Genomic DNA, 20609 nt, shown 5'->3' with positions numbered 1-20609 from the left:
TTTTCAAAATTTTTATTTTTCTGTATTAAATTATTGTACTTAAGTATGTTTTGACTTAATTTTTTTTCTGTTATTATTATTATTATATTCTATATTCTCTTCTTCTTATTATAATGTAAATCTCATGTTGTGTACGTCTTGAATTTAGATTTGTTATGTATTCTTAAATACATAAATAAATAAATATGTCGAATCTTGACAGCCTACCTCCACCCTTCGCTACTGCTTCAATTGTATTATTAGTTCTTCTTATTGTGCCATCCCCTAGCGGAGGTCGGCCACCGTCAAGGCGATCTTATCTTTGTCGTCTGCAACCCGGAACAGTTCAGTGGAGCTGCACTCGTACCAATCACGGAGGTTCTTAAGCCACGAAATGCGGCGCCGTCCTCTGCTGCGCTTCACATTGATCTTTCCTTGAATGACAAGTTGGGGAATGCTGTATTTTTGTCCTCTCATAATGTGGTCGAGGTACTGTAGTTTCCTGGTTTTGATACTACGTAGAACTTCTCGGTCCTTCCCCATTCGATTGAGAACTTCAACATTTGTCACCCGGTCAGTCCAAGGAATTTTCAGGATGCGTCTATACAGCCACACCTCGAAATCTTGAAGTCTCCGTGACATCTCTTGGTTTAGCGTCCATACTTCCATGCCATAGAAAAGAATTGAGAGAACATAACAACGTACCATACTCAGTCTCAGACCTAGGTTAAGATCTCGATTGCTAAGGAGGCGTCTCATTTTGAGAAAGGCGCTCCTTGCGATCTTTGCGTATTTATTAGTACATGATCTTGCGTATTATTAGTACAGATCGGAAATAAAATTCAAAAGGTTTCCTACCTGAGCATATCAAAATCGTCGGCACATTAGGTACGAGTATGTTTGTAATCCGTGGTATATTTTAATGGTGCGTATTAGTGTGACGTATGTACATACTTAATAACAATAATTTATTGTAGATTATAATATTTTTAGGTTTTAAAACATCGTAACATTTTAATAATACACGTTGCAAGCGACTGACACCATGAAAAAATTAACATTATATTCCTCTTAAAGCTTGCAGGATTGAATTGAGGCGTTATTTTAACTGAAGAAAGTGTATTTTATTGAAATAATTACAAGATAAAAAGAACTTTTTATATACAACGTTTATAAATTTTCTGTTGTATTATGCCCAATATGCTCAATATGCTCAAACTTGTACTTGATATGAAGTATATGAAGTAAATAAAAAACAAACAAATAAACAAATATAGAATACTGAAATCTCATTTTGATTTCCATAGTAACGCACGTATATATTAATAATTTAGTTGCTAGAACCACCCCCTTAGCAACCAATAATAGTCTTTTATTTTTGACGGATTTTTCTGAAATAACTTTCAATACAAAACAGAATTAACTGAAAATGAATTCAATTCTGCTTAAAGATGGCTAAAAGTATTAAAAGAATGCATTGTCGTCGTGTTCTGATATATTCTAAAAGTTTCAAATGTCTAGCTAGTCGGGAAGTTACTGAAAAATTGATTGCAAGATAAGTACTGGACAAACAACCACCGGACAAACAAGAATACGAGCTAATAAAAACGTTGTAAAATTACATTATATTCCTCTTAAAGCTTGCAGGATTGAATCGAGGCGTTATTTTAACTGAATAAAGTGTATTTTATTGAAAAATACCTACATACTCAATTATTTTTTTATGATTTTACCGAGGCTTTGACTGCGACTCACTGTCACATCGCTTCTTCTCTTCTAGAAGGGGATCCGCCGATCAGGTCCTCACTCCAATTCTGTTAAAGAACTTTACAGTTTTGCCCAGCTCTTCCGCCTTACCCTCCGCGAGGGCACGTTTCAATTCGTCGACATTCTCAAACGGAGATGGGTCACTTCATTAGAAAGTATTGACTAATGGGGCCTCCAAACTAGTCAGCGCTTCTCCATGTATCTAAAATCTTCGATCCTTGAGAATAGATTACGAAGAAATTTTCTAATTTTCAGTATCAAATTTCAAATCAAATTTATTTATTTTTACATATAATGAACATAACAAATTATAAATTCAAAGTGTTCACGACATGACATAAAATAAGTGTTAATAATTAAAAAAAAAATAAAAATACAGAGAAGTGTGAGTTAATAATACAATAAGTAATAAAATAACAAAATAAAAGTAGATGGAAGCACACAGAGTAAACTTTCTTAAAAACTTATAAAACAACGTCCACCTAAATTCACCCTCACGTAAGTGGAATATATCAATATCTGAAGCGATTTCATTAAACATGGTTATTGCCCTCCCAATTGGCATTACTAATGACAGTAAGTATAATATGATAATGTGAAAGCAGCTGAAATGGTGGATTGCTTTGAGAGAAAGACCCTGAGGCGGATATACGGACCCATGAATGATGGTGGGGAGTGGAGAATTAGGTACAACACGGAACTATAACGCTTATACCAAGATTCAAAACTCTTCACCTTCATAAAACTCCAGAGGCTAAACTGGGCAGGCCATGTCCAGCGCATTCCTGAGTCACGGATACCGAAGAAGATCCTCGAAGGAAAACCAGGGGGGAAAAGGCCAGCGGGAAAGCCACGCACACGATGGGGTGACAACATTACAAAAGATGCCTACCAGCTGCTAAAAATCATGAACTGGAAAAGACGTGCGGAGGACCGTTCCAGCTGGAGGACGGCGGTGGAAGAGGCCAGGGCTCGACTTGAGCTGTAGCGCCATCGAAGAAGAAGAAGATATGATAATGTGTATGCTCCTAACAATGTTGCATACAATTTGTATACCTAGTTAAATAAAACGAAGAATAAAATAAATTATAATTAAAAATATAAATTACCTGAAACACTACCGGGAGATCTGCAGCTGTCACAATGTCTTCTTTTTCCGCCATTTTTTTTAATTATTCCACTTTGTTTATTGTCACTAAACTCAGCACCACTTTATCACCTTATTTGTTTCATATTTTTATTTTGTTACTATCACACTTTTACTTCCTAGAAAAACGTGAATAAATAGATTATTAATACAATATAAATTAGTACCTATTAACACCTCCTCTCGCGTTGGTTTGAAAATCAACGCGAAGAAAACCAACGTCTTGTGCAATAGCACCTGTCCTGATCCAGATTTCCCTCTGATTAGCGATGGACAAAACATCGAGAGCGTCGACAGCTTCAAGTACCTGGGGGTACACATCACGGGAGATGGCATTTTGCAGAAAGAGCTCGCTATCCGAATGGGAATGGCTGGAGCAACATTCAACTCGATGCAAAATGTCTGGGACTCACGATTGTACTCGGTCAAAACCAAATGCCGCCTATTCGACGCTTGCATTCTGACGGTGCTGCTTTACGGTAGCGAATCATTACGAAGGCTCAGAGCAACCGTATACTGAGCATCGAAAACAGATGTTTGCGACGAATACTGGGTGTGCGGTGGTATGACTTTAGGAGCAACGAGGAGATAAGAGAACGCACCAAGCAGCCTCTCATCACGCTGAAAGTGAAGAGGCGACGTTGGACCTGGCTCGGCCACGTGCTGCGGATGCCAGAAGAGAACTTTAACCTGGCTTGCCTGTTCTTCAAGCCGACCGAATTCCGGGACCTGGAAGGCCGCTAAATACAATCTACAGAGTGTATACGGCGGAGCTACGGGATGCTGGTTTGAGCTGGAACGAAGCAAGAAGACTGGCGAGCGACAGGGATTCTTGGAGGCGCGTGGTGTCCATATGCTCCAGTTAAGGGGCGGATATGGATAAGAACAAAATGAATCAATTCAACATATTATTATTATTGTACCCCAAAAATGAGTTATGTATCATTGAAAATAATATTTTTGAGGGATATTCCTCAGAAACTCAATAATTAGAAAAATCCTAGGGTTACATGTAAATTGTACGTACTACGTAGTATTACATTATTCACCGTAGCACAGTTCGCCGTGAGCTTTCTTATCTTTTTCTGTATTTCTAATTTAATTACCAGTGACGTCCCGTGAGGGTAGGCAGGTTGAGCATCGCTTGGGGGCGGCAGTAACTCGAAGGGCGGCAAATCGAGGAGAATCATTTGGAATACTTATATAGAAATAGCTAAAATTATTTTGTTTACATGTTGTACAATAATAACGTAGTAAAAATAGTATCAAATAATAAGTCTGTGTATTGCTAAATGGTACAAATCAAATGTGACAGAAATATCAACCAAATAGAACCTCAGACTCTGGGTGTTTTGGGTGTCTAGCCTAATTACCTATATTACATTTATTCGCTTTTTATATCTAGATTTAATTTTGTATGTTTTAGTGGTGTATATTTGGTAGTAATGTATCCATACAGCACATTTCTTAGGTATTGAAGTCATGAAAGGACAAATGGGGCGGCATTTTGGCGCTGTCTAGGGGCGGCATTTTGTCTAAGGAGGTCACTGTTAATTACATACCGATTTTCTACTGTCTTTTTCTTGAATTTCAATATTTTTATTACGTATTTTGTAAGTGTTTTATGTACAAATCGGCTTTCAGGAAGCCAGGCGGAAACTGCGCCAATTTTCATACCCGATTTTGGCAAAATTCATGAATTCAAGTATGAAAACCTAACTTAGCCTAACAAATAATCCAGTATATCGGCTATTTTCAAAATTTGTTTGCCACTGGCTTCCTGTAAACCGACAAGAACCGTGTTTTATGTAGACATGAATTTTATCTCAGTACTATACGACCCAAGGGTTGGATGGTATTTAATATACGACCATATCGTCACCTTTCTATTGAAACCTCGTAAGTCTGTTTGAGAAGAATGTTGAGGGGAAGGAAAAATGTAATAAAAACAATATTTTGAAGGACAAAAATATATGAAAAATATGTTTCTCATTCTTATAGAATTGTCGTGATTCTCCTAATGTAAAAAAATCAGAATAATATGGTTAGTTACTTATGCTTTTATGTTTAAATTTTGTCGAACAAACTTCGTTTTTCTATAATATCGGACTTACGAGGTCTTAATAGTAAGGTGACGATATAATTTGTGATACAACATTTCACGGTGTGATACGGTGAACTTCACACGTACAAGTTTCCGGACACGGATTTGCACAACGTAGCTAATAGCCATTTTGTTTACAGAACCGTAAAACGTTATTCCGTATTAGCGTTACATTTGTCTAACAAACTTGAATGCATATTATTATCATATAGACGTAACTATTGAAAATAACATAATCTTTAACACGTGTTTAAGTTTATGCCATATATTTCCAGATTCGACATTCGTGTTATACCATACTCAGTATGGCAGTGGTTTCCAAACTTTATGTAACCACGCCTCCCTTTTAAAAAAATCTAATCTTGGCGCCTCCCCCCACTTTTATTCCATTAAATAATACAGACACCTTTTTAAATAGTCAACAATGTACACAGATTGCAAAAAATGCGATGACACGCCTTACCACTATATGGAAGGATCGGGGAATTTCGATTGCCACAAAAATGATGCTTGTGCAAACATTAGTGTTCTCGATATTTCTATACGGAGTCGAGTCGTGGACCCTGAAGGCAAGAGAACGGAAGGCAATCGATGCCTTTGAGATGTGGTGTTGGCGCCGAATGCTTCGCATTTCTTGGACGGAGCACAGGACGAACCAGTCAATCATCCAGAGACTGAAGTTAAAGGAACGGCTCTCGACGATATGTCGGAGAAGAATTCTGCAGTTTTTTGGACATATTGTCAGGCGCGGACCGGACAACCTGGAGAGACTGGTAGTTTTGGGTAGCCTCCGGGGAAGGAGAAGCAGAGGAAGAGCGTCTGCGCGATGGAGCGACCAAGTGAAAGAGCTGACTGGACCATCCATTCTGCCCCGAGAGAAGCGGAAGATCGAGAAGGATGGAAAGTCACGTCAGTCAAAATAGTCAAACACGTCAGTCAAAAATGTGGTCACTATCCTCAGTCATGAGTGCACGACCAAGAAGAAACAATGTACTAAAACAAAAAAAAATATATATAAAAATAAACAAGGTTTTACTATTTATATTAAGTATATTAATTTTTAAATTAATCCGTTTTTCATGCGAAGAATGTGCTTGTTTATTACCACAATCAATTTCAATAGTAGACAATCCAAATTAATCATCGTTCATTGACAAATGGATTCTACCATGGGCCCTACATCTTGAAGCGGGCTCCCAGGCTAGGATCTTTGGCGGGCTCACCTACCTATCGCTGAGGTTAAGGGCAATGTGGTACTCTAATGTAGTGTTTCCTAAATTATACACGGGAGTTATCATTTAAGTATATTATTAATCATCATATAGGTATCACATCAAATTGCAACGCATAACCACACAAGCGACTTTTTTTACTATTAATAAAATAATGTGAAAATTGCATTAACAAACTAACCAAGAACTCAGCAATAGAAATCATTTAAAAGTGGAAACATGGCGAACTTATTTTTTTTTTGTAATTTTGATTTCCAAAGCTCCAATTTTTTAAGAACGCCTTCACTTTGTCTTTTTAAATCAGTGAATGCATTATTGATCCTTGCATTGATTTATTCACTCATTTTTTTTAATTTCAACCAAATAGACAAGTTTAACAACAAAATTATCGTTCCTAAACAAATTTGCCTCAAGTTTGAACATTATGATTTGACCCTTTTATTTCATTTTTTACGAGATAGCCAGCGCGCTTCAAAATATTATAGAAGTGAGGTATTATAAAATAAACAACCTTTTATATGAGTGTTTTTTTGTGTAGTTTATAACTAGCGGCCGTTTTATAAACTACGCATTTGAAAACTGTAAACCTGTGGCAACTTAACTGTGTTAAACTTTTCGCGCTTCCCTTTGCACCACTCCGCGCCTCCCAGTTTGGAAATCGCTGCAGTATGGTAAGCCAGTTCCAATTAATTTTGTGTTCCCTGGCCATGTCATATCTAATCTACAAGTATGTACAAAATATTATTTATATTTAGCCAATTCGTTCGAGCGCACTGTATCAGAAAATCGTAAATAAGCATGCGCCCATCATCAAATGCTGGATTTAATGTGGCGATAAACTAAGCATAGATTGCTCATTTGATAACAGATTTAATACGAATTAGTGGTTTCCCGTTTATACTTTCCAGCGCATCTATTCTATACACAAGAATGCTTTCGGCCTTTTCGGCAGCTAAATAGGGTAGGCAACAATGTTCCCTGTAAGGTGTGCGCGTGTGCGCGCGCACACCTACCAAAATATGTCCACACACATGTTTTTATCCCCCGCACAGTCCTCACAAAAAAAATATTGTAAAAGAAAGTTTCCTTTGTCAGATTTTAGTTTAACTCGAATGCACGAAACCATCACATGCACAATTCTTCGACTCACTTCGTACTTCGTTCCGAGGCTGTGCCACAAGAGTACGAAGTGTCGCACTCTTTGGCGGCATCCGGAACACGTGTCTCAGCCACGTAAAGCGTCTCTTCGTGATAACCTCAATCACCGAAAGCTGCTGTGTCTGTACACGAACTCGAGGTTTGTAACGCGGTCGTACCAATGTACCCCTAAGATTCGGCGGAGATAACGATTCTCAAAGCTCAAAAGCCGAGACTCTTGAAGCTTAGTAAGATGCCATGTCTCACAGCCATACAGGAGCACAGGTAGCACGCACGCGTTAAACAAACGACATTGTAACAATTACAACTAACTTATTGTAATTGTTACAATAAGTGCTAGTACTTGGATACTTTCTTACCCTAGATAGCGGCCGAAGGCAGTCTTGTGTATATAATAGACGCGCAGGACCAGTTTTCCATCACGCCGCTTCGTGGAAAACATAAATAATGTTGAGAGTAAGTAATTCACTATCTTTATATACATTTTTTCAGCGTTCGAAATGGCCGGAGCGCACCGGAACGCAATTCCAGTTCGTAAAATCGCCAAAATTATCACTGCGTCTCGTGGAAAATGAAATATAGCGTCTCGGTTCGTGAAATATTAAAAAGTGTTATATTCACTTACTTTATGTATATATTATGCATATTTAAAATTTAACACGAGACTTGTCGGACTCATCGTAAAAAATAATATTATTTTTTTTTACCATGTCAGTTCCTGATAAGATCATAATGTGGGCCTCCACAGAGTGGAGGTTTTTATTAACAGATTTTGTTTTTACGAGAAATGGATGTCAGTCACTTGCTCAACCTATTAGGTAAATACTCTGACTCACACACAAATTGAAAAATAATATGTGTACTTAGTTTACCAGACCCAGGATTCGAACCTGGGACCCACGATGCTATAGGCCGGCGGTCCATCGTGGGACGGTTAACTAGTGTACGTTATCGCGAAAAATGACGTATCAAATAATCGATAGAGTTGTACACAATGAGAGTAAGGCAATAGGCTATCACTGGGGGCACCGGATTCTATTCCTGTTGAGATCATTATCATATTATATGTATGTAGTTTTTCCACTTCTACTACTATACTACTATTTCATCACACTGCTGTCATTGGGCCACATGGCCTGTAATACATATTATATTTCTATAGTACCTGCTTACGATAATATTTATTTTTGCCAGAATTTACACGATTTATAAAGGAGATGAAATGCTATCATATTTTCACATTTCCTTTAGCAAGGAGCGGCACAACCTGAACTTTTTATTACAGATGGCAGATGCGGACATTCGAGACCTTCCGGGGACCATAGCAAACGAGGCCGGAAGAAATGCACTTTTTAATTTCTGTATTGATGTAATAAAAAGAATCAAAATAATAAATGGTGACATGTAATGATGATTAGGTAATGATGATTCACGCCTATCAGATCCAGTGATTGCAGTCATATCTATAAGATAGGATAAGTATATGCTCAGAATATCAGTCACATGCGACATTTCTTTTACCACGGGAAAAACTCGGCTATAAATCGCAGTTCTCAGTTCCCAATGAATACGACGAAATATTCATCAGAATCACCACCGCCTTGCGCTACAAAGAATTTTCCAGAGTTTTTGCAAGGCAGTTTCATAGGCCCTGGCCGAATTCAAATTAGCAATACCCGATGCGGGTAGACGGATGGTTTTCAATAAGGCATATTTCTCAGCCGGCACAATTTTCATTTGACTAACGTCAAGTAGAGTAGTTTGCGTGCCAAAGCCTTTAAAGAAACCTCGATAGTAAATGCGAGGTATCCATGAAGGCATTTAGAAAAAAAATGTCTCGTAGCACACTAATTGGGAAGCCCTGGTTTTAAAAAATTATTTTTAAAATTCTTAAACATGAATGCTGATTTTAGAAAGCATTGAATTATCATCTGCTATTTTTGAATCGGTCTGATAGATTCTGCGAATTTTTCTTCTGAAATAATGAGAAATTGATCTAGTCTTGAACATAGACCATGAGTAGTGTTGCGTTTCGGGAATTTCCCGACGGGAATTCTCGACAAATTTTCTAGATTTTCCATCCCGATTCTCGAGAATTAAAATTTTTAACATTCCTGGATCTCGAGATCGAGAATCTTTTCTCGGAATTCGGGATTTCTTCATTATCAAATATTAATTGAAAAAACGATTTTCTATATGGAAAAAGTGGACAGAAAACACAAAACGTTCAAAGACTGATCGGGGCATTTAACACAATGAAGCCAACGTCGACTCAAAATGAGCGCAATTTTTGCAATATCAGAGAATTTTGTGTCTCAAAAGCGTACGCGATTGACAGACTGTGTTTTTTGAAAGTCTATTTTAATAAGTAATGTTTTGAATTATTTTTGTTTTCCTACACATATTTTGTTTGTCTTCTTACATAAATAATAAAAAAATCATATTTTTTTCGAATTTGTCTGTTTTTACATTGATTTTAGTGTTTTTAAAGTTTTTTTTTCAATTTTCCGATATCTCGAGATTTCTCGAGAATTCTTTTCTGGAAATCCCGAATCTCGAGATTGAGATTTTCTCGGGAAATACCCAACTCTAGCCATGAGTATGCAATCGCAATGATATAGCGTTGGTTAGAATTTAAATTTAAATAATATTTCCAAGTTGGTTCAGCCTACGACAATTAATATTATATCTTATGTTACTATTTTTTGCTTATCAGTTATCATATTTTGATAAAAAAAAAATCCACAGCGATAACACAATACAAAGAAAACATCTGTTATATTACAACTTCGAAGGTCTTTAAAGCACACCTTTTATGGGAGGCTAGATACATTATGAATTTATATTTTGAATTTACCTACCACTATTCGGAAATAATTTTCATATATCGACTGTAGAAAGGGAAAAGGATGTAACCCTCAGTTTTTTCAAAATATGTTTTATTGGATAGGTACCTAATAATGTTGTAGGTACACGACTAAATACATGTTGTGTTCAAAGATGTAAGCTGCAAATGACGATTTATTATCTAAATTTAGCTGGCATTTAAAAAAAAAGGAAGTGAAGTGGGAACAACGACTTAATCATACATAATTAGTTTTTCTTTAATTAAGTAACTCAATAATTATTAATATTAGATTCTTCTTCCTCTTCTTCTCAACATTGGGGCATAGGGCAAGCACGAGTTGGCGCCACTTCCCTCGGTCCATCGCCAACTCCTGCGCCTCCCGCCATGTCAGACATGCAGCACGTAGGTCGCTTTTGTAGCACCGCTTCAGGGTGAGGGAGGGCCGGCCACGGTGACGGAACCCTTGAGGCTGTGCCACAAGGGTACGAAGTGCCGCACTCTTCACACTCAAATGCCGGCATCCGGAATACGTGTCCCAGCCACATAAATCGTCTCTTCGTGATAACTTCAATCACCGATGGCTGTTGTGTCTGCTCACGAACTCGGGTGTTTGTAACGCGGTCGTACCAATGTACCCCTAAGTTGATACTCGACTACTCCATAATTCAATTACTTCTTCTTCTTCGATGGCGCTACAGCTCAAGTCGACCCCTGGCCTCCTCCACCGCCGTCCTCCAGCCGGAACGGTCCTCCGTACGTTTTTTCCAGTTCCTGATTTTTAGCAGCTGGTTGGTATGTTTTGTAATGTTATCACCCCATCGTGTGTGTGGTTTTCCCACTAGCCTTTTCCACTCTGGGTTTCCTTCCTTCTTCGGTACTTACGTGTATTAAAAATTAAAACTACAAAAAATCGCCAAAAATAAACTGAAGGCCCTTACTCTTACCTCTAACACAATTTTCAAAACGCTTATGTTGTGAATCACACATGCTATTAAACTTAGCAATAGGTAGGGGACCCCGCCAAAGAACCTGATCGGGAGGCCCGCTTTAGGATGTGGGATCCATGGGATTACGTCTTTTTTCCTTTCTACAGTCAATATTGTGTATGACGTCACTGTAGAGATCACAAAATAGTTTTGAGACAATGTTGAGGAGAGTCTAGACTCTAGGACGATTCGGCGCCGGGAAAACTGGGCGCCACGCAATCGAATTAAATTCGAAAATAAAAATATATACAGTCGAACTTTCGACTATTCGACATTCGACATGTGCAAACCGGCGTTCAAGAAGATATGTAAATAAGTACCTAACAAAATAAGTCTATTATTATCTATTGGCGGCGCAGCCACTTTGTAAACCACTGCATTTGTAAAGCACTTAGGAGAGTTACCTGATGCAATTTTACAAATCGCATAAAAACAAGATATTCCCATTAATTAAGTTGATTTTCATTATTGGCTTGAATAGGTTATGTATTTGTATATCTAATCTTATCAGACCTGGCGAGTGATTATTGAAAATTGTAATTTATCAATTATTTGCAGTGTTAGTAATACGGATTTCCAATAAAATTGTGATATTAATCATTGGTTATAATCATAAGCCGACCATGACAAATAATTAAAAAAAAACTGTGTACCTGGGTACTTATTAATTATATTGGAATTATATTAATATACAGTGTAGTCATTGCAGTTGAATTAACTTATATTGTAATCAAAATGGGTAAAAGATGTTTGTTTTCTTTGGTTTTGAGATACTTGAGAGGAGGGTTTTGAGAAAAATCTTTGGGGCTGTTCAAGAAGGTCGCATTTGGAGGTCAAAGTATAATGACGAGCTATACACACTTTTTGGGGGCGAAAAGATCACGTGGCATATGAAAATATAGAGACTGCGCTGGATCGGCCACGTGCATAGAATGCCGGAGGATATACCGGCGAGGCGAGCTGTGTACGCAACGCAACCCCTGGTGGCAAGAAAATACCTAGACGGCCGAAACTGAGATGGCTGGACTATGCCACGGGAGATTTAAAAATGCTCGGTCAAAGCAATCGGAGAGTGTCGGCGCTGGATCGTCCAAGATGGAGGAAGTTTTGAAGAAGGCCAAGACCAACCAAGGGTTGAAGTGCCATTAATATTAGACATGTTTTCACGAATTTTTACAGGCGCGCAGGCGTCCTTGGGTCCGGACGATGTATCTATAGTCTGAGGTCCGGACCCTCCCCCGGAACGAAAAAAAGTATTTAAATTAATGAAAGGAATACAAGTTCTTCTTCTTCGTCGGGACGTCATGACTGAGGATCAATGACCGAATATTTAGGGCCGTCGAGCTTTCGGTTTACTGGTTTACGGTCCTAAAATTGTTGAACAGCTCTTTCAACCAGGACCAATAAAACTATCAATATAGGTACTATGATTTCCTCTAGCAATCTAGTAGAGTCATATTTTCATTCGCTTTTCTCATAAAATTAACTGATTATACCTACCTGAAATTTTGGTTAAATGTTGATTAACATATTAATATAATAAAATAACGCAAAGTCGTAGCAATTCGTAGGTGAGTATCCATTGTTATAGATACAGGACAGCTGTTCATCGCTAGACTTAAAGTGTGGAGTGTTTCGGTATGATGAATGTACCCTGAAATCAATGGCAACGTCAAATTTTGTTAACGCCCCGCCCCCCATGTCGAGAAGAAATAATAATAAATTATTATATTTTCGAAATGGGCCTGTGAGTTTATAAAAAATATTTCTAAGCCAAGCGTCGAGAAACTGAGGTAAAAATGAATATCTTGAAGGTAATGAAAACTCTACAAACTCACTATACAACATATGTATTAGGTACTAAGCTTGAAATCGGTTCTTCGAATACTTTCTACATATTGATACATAATCTGTCGATTCCGTTGTGAATCCCTTCAACTGTGAAATTGCTGATTTGCCAAAATATGCTAAAGGAATGTAAGAGGCACTACCCACTTGAATTTTGCTCCAAAGTTATAAAGCATGACGTAGGTACCTATTGAGCTTCAGAGCAAAGCATAGTATCTGTCATTTCTTAAGATATCATGGAAACGATAAAAATGGCAACCATTTGCAACAGCCTATCATAAATGAACGAGGATTTTCTCCCCTTTAGTTTAAGAACTTGGTTGACTGATTTTCAGACCTTCCACGATTCAAATAAAATGAAAACCATACAAAATTCCAACTGATGTATCACTCAGTGGCGAAGGGTGGAAGTAGGTTGTTAAGATCCGCCATAAATAGTGCACACTAAACTTTGTCAGCCATACGTATTTGTTTTCATTGATGTATGACTACAATTTACAGATGGTGTTGGTTAATTTTTAAAATTCAATTAAAAACCCTTTGAAAATCAAGCCATAATAGATAATAGTCAAAAAATACTCGTCTATCTATAAAATATCTAAAATTATTCAATTAAATCATACATAAAATATTTTATAGATAGAATAATACTTTTTATCTAGATATAATAGTTTGGTTTAGGCAGGGCTTAATGAATTTAAAAAAAATGAACCATTAATACTTATGTGTAATAATATGTACCTATTCTAAATCCAACGAAAATAAATAAGTATAAATGAAAAAGTGTGCACAATTTTGTCGTATCGCCCAAAATATACCAAAACTATTATGGTCTGGTTTAGGCAGGGTTTAATTGATTTTTAAATACTAACCAATATCATCTGTAAAAACAAATACGTATTACTAACAAAGTTTAATGTGCACTTTTTGTGGCGGATCTTAACAGCCTACATCCACCCTTCGCTACTGATCACTTCCCTATCCAATTATTTTTGAAGATGACATTGATAACTGATGACATATAATAAATATTAGTGGTTTATTTTTTCGTTTACACGTACAAATCGATATATGTTATGGGCCCTTTTGATGTTAGTTGCAGGGTTTATATCCTTTACATCAGTGCTCCGCAACCTTTTCTCACCCATGGCACACCAAAGGTATTCCCAGAATTCCGCGGCAAACCACAGGTAAAACAATTTATACATCAAAATATGGACCCCACATGCTGAAGCGGGCCCCTACCTATTGCTAAGGTTAAAGACAGTGTGATACTCGAAAGTAGGTAGTGTTTTTCAAATGGTGTTCGAGGTAAAATTAATGGTATTCATTGTATGTTTAGCTATTTTTTTTATTTAGTAATACAAACACTCCCCAATCGCATATTTAAAAATATTAGTATCAGCGTATTAATATAGCGCCGCAGGCGACCTTTTTTTAACCATTAGAGAAAATTTGTAATTTGTGTTTATCTCACTTATCTGGTTGATCTGCCACGCGCTCTTGAGCCTAGCCCCCCAGGCTAGAAAGAGAAACCCGAAGTTCTTATCACCCGTCAAGTATGACTGTTTATCATTTTTAATTATAGCTTAAGTTGAAAAAAGTTGCTCACATAGGTATATGTCGTATAAAATGGGAGCTGAACTGCGATAGCCTTGTCGGAAATCCGAGGATATTCTTTATTAACCGAAATCCAGAAAATACCCAATGGAACATCGGCGAAATTCATTTTTAACGTCACGTCGTTCCTCAATTCGAACAAAATTCTTCACGAATATAATTAAAGTGCTTCTATAGAATTTCCGACATTGGTTGTAAAAGGGTTTAGAATCCAGTCGTATTGATTGTATGAAAGTAATGATGAAATTTCTTTTGCAGCAAAGTTATAAGTTTTTGGGCCGGACCCAAAATTCATTGCTTGTTTTCAATAGTAGTGAATTTATTTAATATTCCTATGGTAGTGAAGCATATCAATATATTTTCATTCTGACCTTGCATTTTTTTTATTAATTTTATTCGGGTGCGCAAATATATTACCAGCCATGTACGCAAATTTGGCCATTAAGTAAGTATTGTATACTATACAAAATTATTTGCATTTTTTGACACAATGCGCCGCGCCACACCTATCATCGTCTCACGGCACACCAGTGTGCCGCGGCACATCGGTTGCGGAGCACTGCTTTACATGAAGTCAAAATTATTTAATATAATACTATGAAGAACCGTGTCCGGATATTTATATGTATGCAATTCGCCGTATCATACTTCATAGTGAAATGTAATATCGGAAATATATGGCCGTATATTAAAGACCGTCCAACCTCTTTGGGTCGTATAGTACCTACCTACTGACATAAAATTCATGTCTAAATAAAACACGGTTCTTGTTGGTTTACAGTCTACGGTGAATACATAGTTAACTGCAAAATGCATGTCATATGTTTGTTTTTGTCAACCGGAATAATTTTGATACAATTCGTGTTTTTAAACATTAAGGCTATACTTCAGTTGAGGCATGGTCTAAAAAGATCGTGGCTACGCGATGCGCGGATTGTGCAAATGACGCGTGCCGAACGAAATATAATTTGTTATAAAAATCCAACATGCATCCATTTAATGTTAGGTTTATTGTTATATTACTAATAATAATAGTACGAGTATATTCATTGACATGTTTTCTTTTTTAAGTACATACGTAAAGTTTTTTAGTCATCTTTACACAAAACAAATCAAATCGACGTGCGGACACCTCGACTATCGGTCTCCGATTGGCGACTAATGAGAAATTTCGTCGCACCTACTGTTGAAAATTATTTGCCGTTTTACTGAAGTACGCTCTTAAAGAAACCTCGATAGTAAATGCGAGGTATCCATGAAGGCATTTAGAAAAAAAAATGTCTCGTAGCACGCTAATTGGGAAGCCCTGATTTTAAAGATTTATTTTTAAAATAGTGACTAATTTCGTCGCACCTACTGTTGAAAATTATTTGCCGTTTCACTGAAGTACGCTCTTAAAACATCTTGGTATCATAGATATAATATCTCATTAGTACAGTTAACTCCATTAATTTCCAATACGTTACCATTGTTCCTAGAATGTACGATTTTACACCTCTTGAGTGTAGTATTTTTATTGTTTATACAAGTACTAATGATCTATTACTAGGTTTTGACGATTTATTATAATATTATGCTTATCGAGTGTATTATTTATTATTAATAAGATAGGGGTTTTTTTTACCAACACTTCAACTATTCATAATAATTTGTTTCTTATATTTTTTATTGTGATCCTTCACTTGATTGGACGTAGGTAATGGAGTTTTTACCTTGTATTGTATTGATTTAATATACAAGTTAAGAGTTACGAGTTTTCGTTGGTTGTCAGTGTGTGGTGGGTATAATACACAGTGCCTGAAGATGCCGAAAGGCGAAACCCGGGTCGCGAAAAACGACTCAAATGGAATAGTACAAAACTTTTTTTTGTGTGATTTTACCGAGGCTTTGACTGCGACTAGCTGTCATATCGCGTCTTCTCTTCTAGAAGGGGATCCGTCGATCAGGTCCTCACTCCTATTCTGTTAAATAACTTTACAATTTTTCCTTGCTCTTCCGTCTTACCCACACCTTTCACCTTTCATTGACACCTTTCAATTCGTTGACATTCTCATAGATATCCGCAATTTGCAGCTGTACTCTGTGAAGTTCATATTTAGGGCATTGTTGTGCTATATGTACAATGTCCTCTAAAACATGACATTCATCGCAGAGTTGCGATTCGCTTCTCCCCATGAGGACATCAAATCTTTTGCCCATGGTGTACCCTGTTCTTAGCCTCAGTATCAACTTAAGCTCATTCCTCGTCAAAGAAGACTCTACAAACCAGGACACCTCTCGTGGTGATGGTAGAATAGACTTACTCCATTTCCCCTTTTCTAGTGATGCCCTATGGTGAAAATCTATCCACATACTTTGGCACATTTTCTTTATAGCCTCATTCCAGTACAAAACTTAAATCCATTATAATTAAAACGTCGTTCATATTTTTTTTGATTCTTGCTATGCTTAGAATTCTACCCAAAAACGGCCATCAGTAAAATTATTGAGAATTGCCATTACAATAAATTAATGAAATAATAAGGTATTCAATCATTTTTATTTTAGTAGCAATAATAATAATAATTCATACGTGGATTTCAAAACAATATAATTATGATATATCTAGCTAGAATAGATACCAACGTTCAGTGACGTCCCTAGACAAAATGCCGCCCCATTTTTTATACAGTATTTTTTATAATCCTTTGATGACTCCAATATCTAAGAAATGTGTTGTATGGATACATTACTAACAAAATATATACCAGTAAATCTAATTTAAATGCCATCTCTACTTCAATATACAATATTGTGAGTCAACGGTTTCAGATACATTTAAAAATACACCCAACAACTTTCAAATTTCGCGAGTCGTGAGTGACCGGCAAATATATTTGGATAAATTAATTAGGTGAGTATGTACCTACCTATAATTCAAATATAATTTTAAAATCTGCACGTGTCATTGCTGGTCATCAAGCACGTGACGTCCAATCACAACGGAAGTAAACTAAACATCCCGAACCCGACAAAAAAGTACAGTCCTGTGAAACCTGTTATGTTAATTAATAGATTTTGGGTACTGTTCGGTTATCAGGAATACAGCGGAAAACACATTTTTAAAATACCCGATATACTGGATTATTTGTTAGTTTGGGTTAGTTTAGGTTTGGTTAGGTTAACCTAACAAATAATCCAGTATATCGGGTATTTTCAAAATGTGTTTTCCGCTGTATTCCTGATAACCGAACAGTACCAGATTTTGTTTCTAATCAGTGAGCTGATTTTTTTAACGGAAATATAATACCTAATGATTCTCCTCGATTTGCCGCCCTTCGAGTAACTGCCGCCCCCAAGCGACGCTCAATCTGCCTACCCCCACGGGACGTCACTGCCAACGTTATGCTATGGTGCGTTCTGATTAGAAAACACAATAATGTTTTTTGCAAAATTATAATATTATGTATAATTATTGCCAGGAGTTTTACGACGGTCCATCATATTATTATTGTAAATTTTTTCTTGGTAATCTTTACGAGTAGATAGATAAGCAATTATCATTATTAATTTATTCTTCATTTTTTTATAACATGCGTGCTGCTAAAATTGGAATCATGCAATTATTACAGTGCAGCTCTGTTGAATTAATAAATGAATGAATTAATAAACTTATAAATTATGGAAAATATTAAAATACGCATTCATCACCGTCTCGAGTAGTTTATGTAAATTAAATTGTACGTATTACATTTCACCGCAGCACAGTTCGCCGTGAGCTTTCTTATCGGAAAGAAATGATCATAATCATGGACCCCATATCCTGAAGCGGGCCCCCTACCTATCGCTAAAGATAAAGGAAGTGTGACTCTCTACAGTAGCGTTTTCCAAATGGTGTACGGGGTAAAATTAATGTGTATATTTAGTGTTTTTTGTATATTTGAATGATTCATCTATTTATTTTGAATTATGGAGTTGTCGAGTATCGATATACAATCAAAAATTGTATCGTACAACCACATAATTTTAAGTAATAATAATATTGAAGATAAATAGCGGCGCAGGCGACTTTTTTACTATTCGAGAGAATTTGTGATTTGTGTTTAAATCACTTATCTGGTCGATTCGCCATGCCGGGCCCCCAGGCTAGAGCCCTGTCAGCTCCCCCTTTGTGGGGGCCATGACCGTAATATACTATACGGTCTCCAATTTTATTAGATTCAATATGAACATTAATTAAATTTTCACAGCTGATTTTAGCAAAATTCGTGAATTCAAGAATATAAACCTAACCTAACTCAACAAATAATCCAGTATATCGGCTATTTTTTAAATTTGTTTGCCACTGGCTTCCTGTAAACCGATAAGAACCGTGTTTTATTTAGACGTGAATTGTATGTCAATACCTACTATAACTATACGACCCAAAGAGGTTGGACGGTCTCTAATGTCCGGTGGCCGCGCGGCATAAGCGTTGGACTATAAAGCCGTGGGTCCCAGGTTCGAATCCTGGGTCTGGCAAGTACGCATATTGTTTTTCAATTTGTGTGTCAGGGTATGGACCTAATAGGTTGAGCAAGTGGCTGACATCCATTTCTCGTAAAAAACAAAATCTGTCAATACAAACCTCCACTCTGTGGAGGCCCATATGATCCTATCAGGATCGGACATGGTCAAAAAAAAAAAAATGTACAGTCATATATTTCCGATATCTACAACATTTCACGTTGAAGTGTGATACGGCGAACTGCAATCGGTTATTTTCAAATTTTCTGCTGGCTTCCTGTAAAGTGTAAAATTTAAATGAACAAATAGCTACTTAATATTAACAAAATAGTTTATTGTATACAAAACCGACGGTCGCGATCAATGCAATATGCACGTAATAAAAATGCTTCGAAACAATAATTAATTAAATCTTACACCACAAAACACAACAAAAACACTGCCACTGTTTTGTTTTAACTATTGTCACTGTTATTTTTGTTGTCGGTAACGATTCTTCTTTGCCAGACTTCCGGTATTTTAAAAACCGGTTATTAGTACCGGCCTTTTTACTACGCACGTAACGCTAGGCTCACGCGGCGAGTTGCACTGGCTGAATATTGGCGGCAGGTGTTTTTGAGTGACGGGTGGGGGGAGGAAATCAGTTGAGGTAGGAAGGAAGAGGGGTACATATTCGCAGGTGAGATACAGCAGGGTTGGCACAATTCATTATTTAAAAATTATAATAAAAAATCTTTACTGATTTCAGACTGAAGTAGGAGATACTTTTTATCAGGATTTAACAAATACGTTTGGTGACTGTATAATCACCTATAATAGATTTTTTGAGTAGAAATGGTATGTATTTACAGAAGATCACACAATTATTGACAATTATTGTCCAATTGAAAGAGCGGCCATCTTTGAAAACTTGTTCACGGGCTCGATCCCGCGGCTGGCATAAAAGCATGTTGTTTTACAACGTGTGTTTGATTTTGTACAATGACCGAATAATAACCGTTGAGTGAACGATTAACAGGTACTCCTCGCTAAACAAATATATATATATATATATAACCTACAGAAGTTATAAATTTTGTTATATTGTAGAATGCAGATAATATTAGATAAACGTTATATAATATGTTGAAATCCGAACGACGAACCATGTCCGATCCTAATAGGATCATATGGACCTCCACAGAGTGGAGGTTTATTTTAACAGATTTTGTTTTTACGAGAAATGGTTGTCAGCTACATGATCAACCTATTAGGTCCATACTCTGACTCATACACAAATTGAAAAATAATATATGTATTATCCAGACCCAGGATTTGAACCTGGCCTAAGACGCGCGGCCATCGTGGGCTTATGTTGAAATAAGAGAAAATAATATATAGACCAAAGAATTTGAAAAATCTGGTCTTCTACCTGATGGAGCCTTCCGTGCTATTT

The 20609-nt window shown here is 36.8% G+C and overlaps 1 protein-coding gene across 1 annotated transcript in view; it reads right to left on the bottom strand.

Moving 5' to 3' along the window:
- Positions 1 to 19764, bottom strand: part of LOC147074764 (low density lipoprotein receptor adapter protein 1-B) — a 46747-nt gene extending 26983 nt beyond the window's left edge. The window contains exons 1-2 of the mRNA XM_085942600.1: positions 19592 to 19764; positions 2856 to 3012 (exon numbers count right to left, since the gene is read on the bottom strand). Of these exons, the coding sequence (XP_085798726.1) occupies positions 2856 to 2909 (54 nt within the window). The 5' untranslated portion in view covers positions 2910 to 3012; positions 19592 to 19764. The remainder of the gene's footprint in view (positions 1 to 2855; positions 3013 to 19591) is intronic.
- Between the last annotated feature and the right edge of the window lie 845 nt (positions 19765 to 20609).

This window comes from Rhyacophila brunnea, unplaced genomic scaffold (genome assembly GCF_057557595.1).
Source record: "Rhyacophila brunnea isolate RB1 unplaced genomic scaffold, BYU_Rbru_1.0 scaffold_15, whole genome shotgun sequence".
Taxonomy (NCBI): Eukaryota; Metazoa; Arthropoda; class Insecta; order Trichoptera; family Rhyacophilidae; genus Rhyacophila; species Rhyacophila brunnea.
Note: the sequence above shows the minus strand (reverse complement) of the source record. Positions and strands in the feature narration are given on the sequence as shown.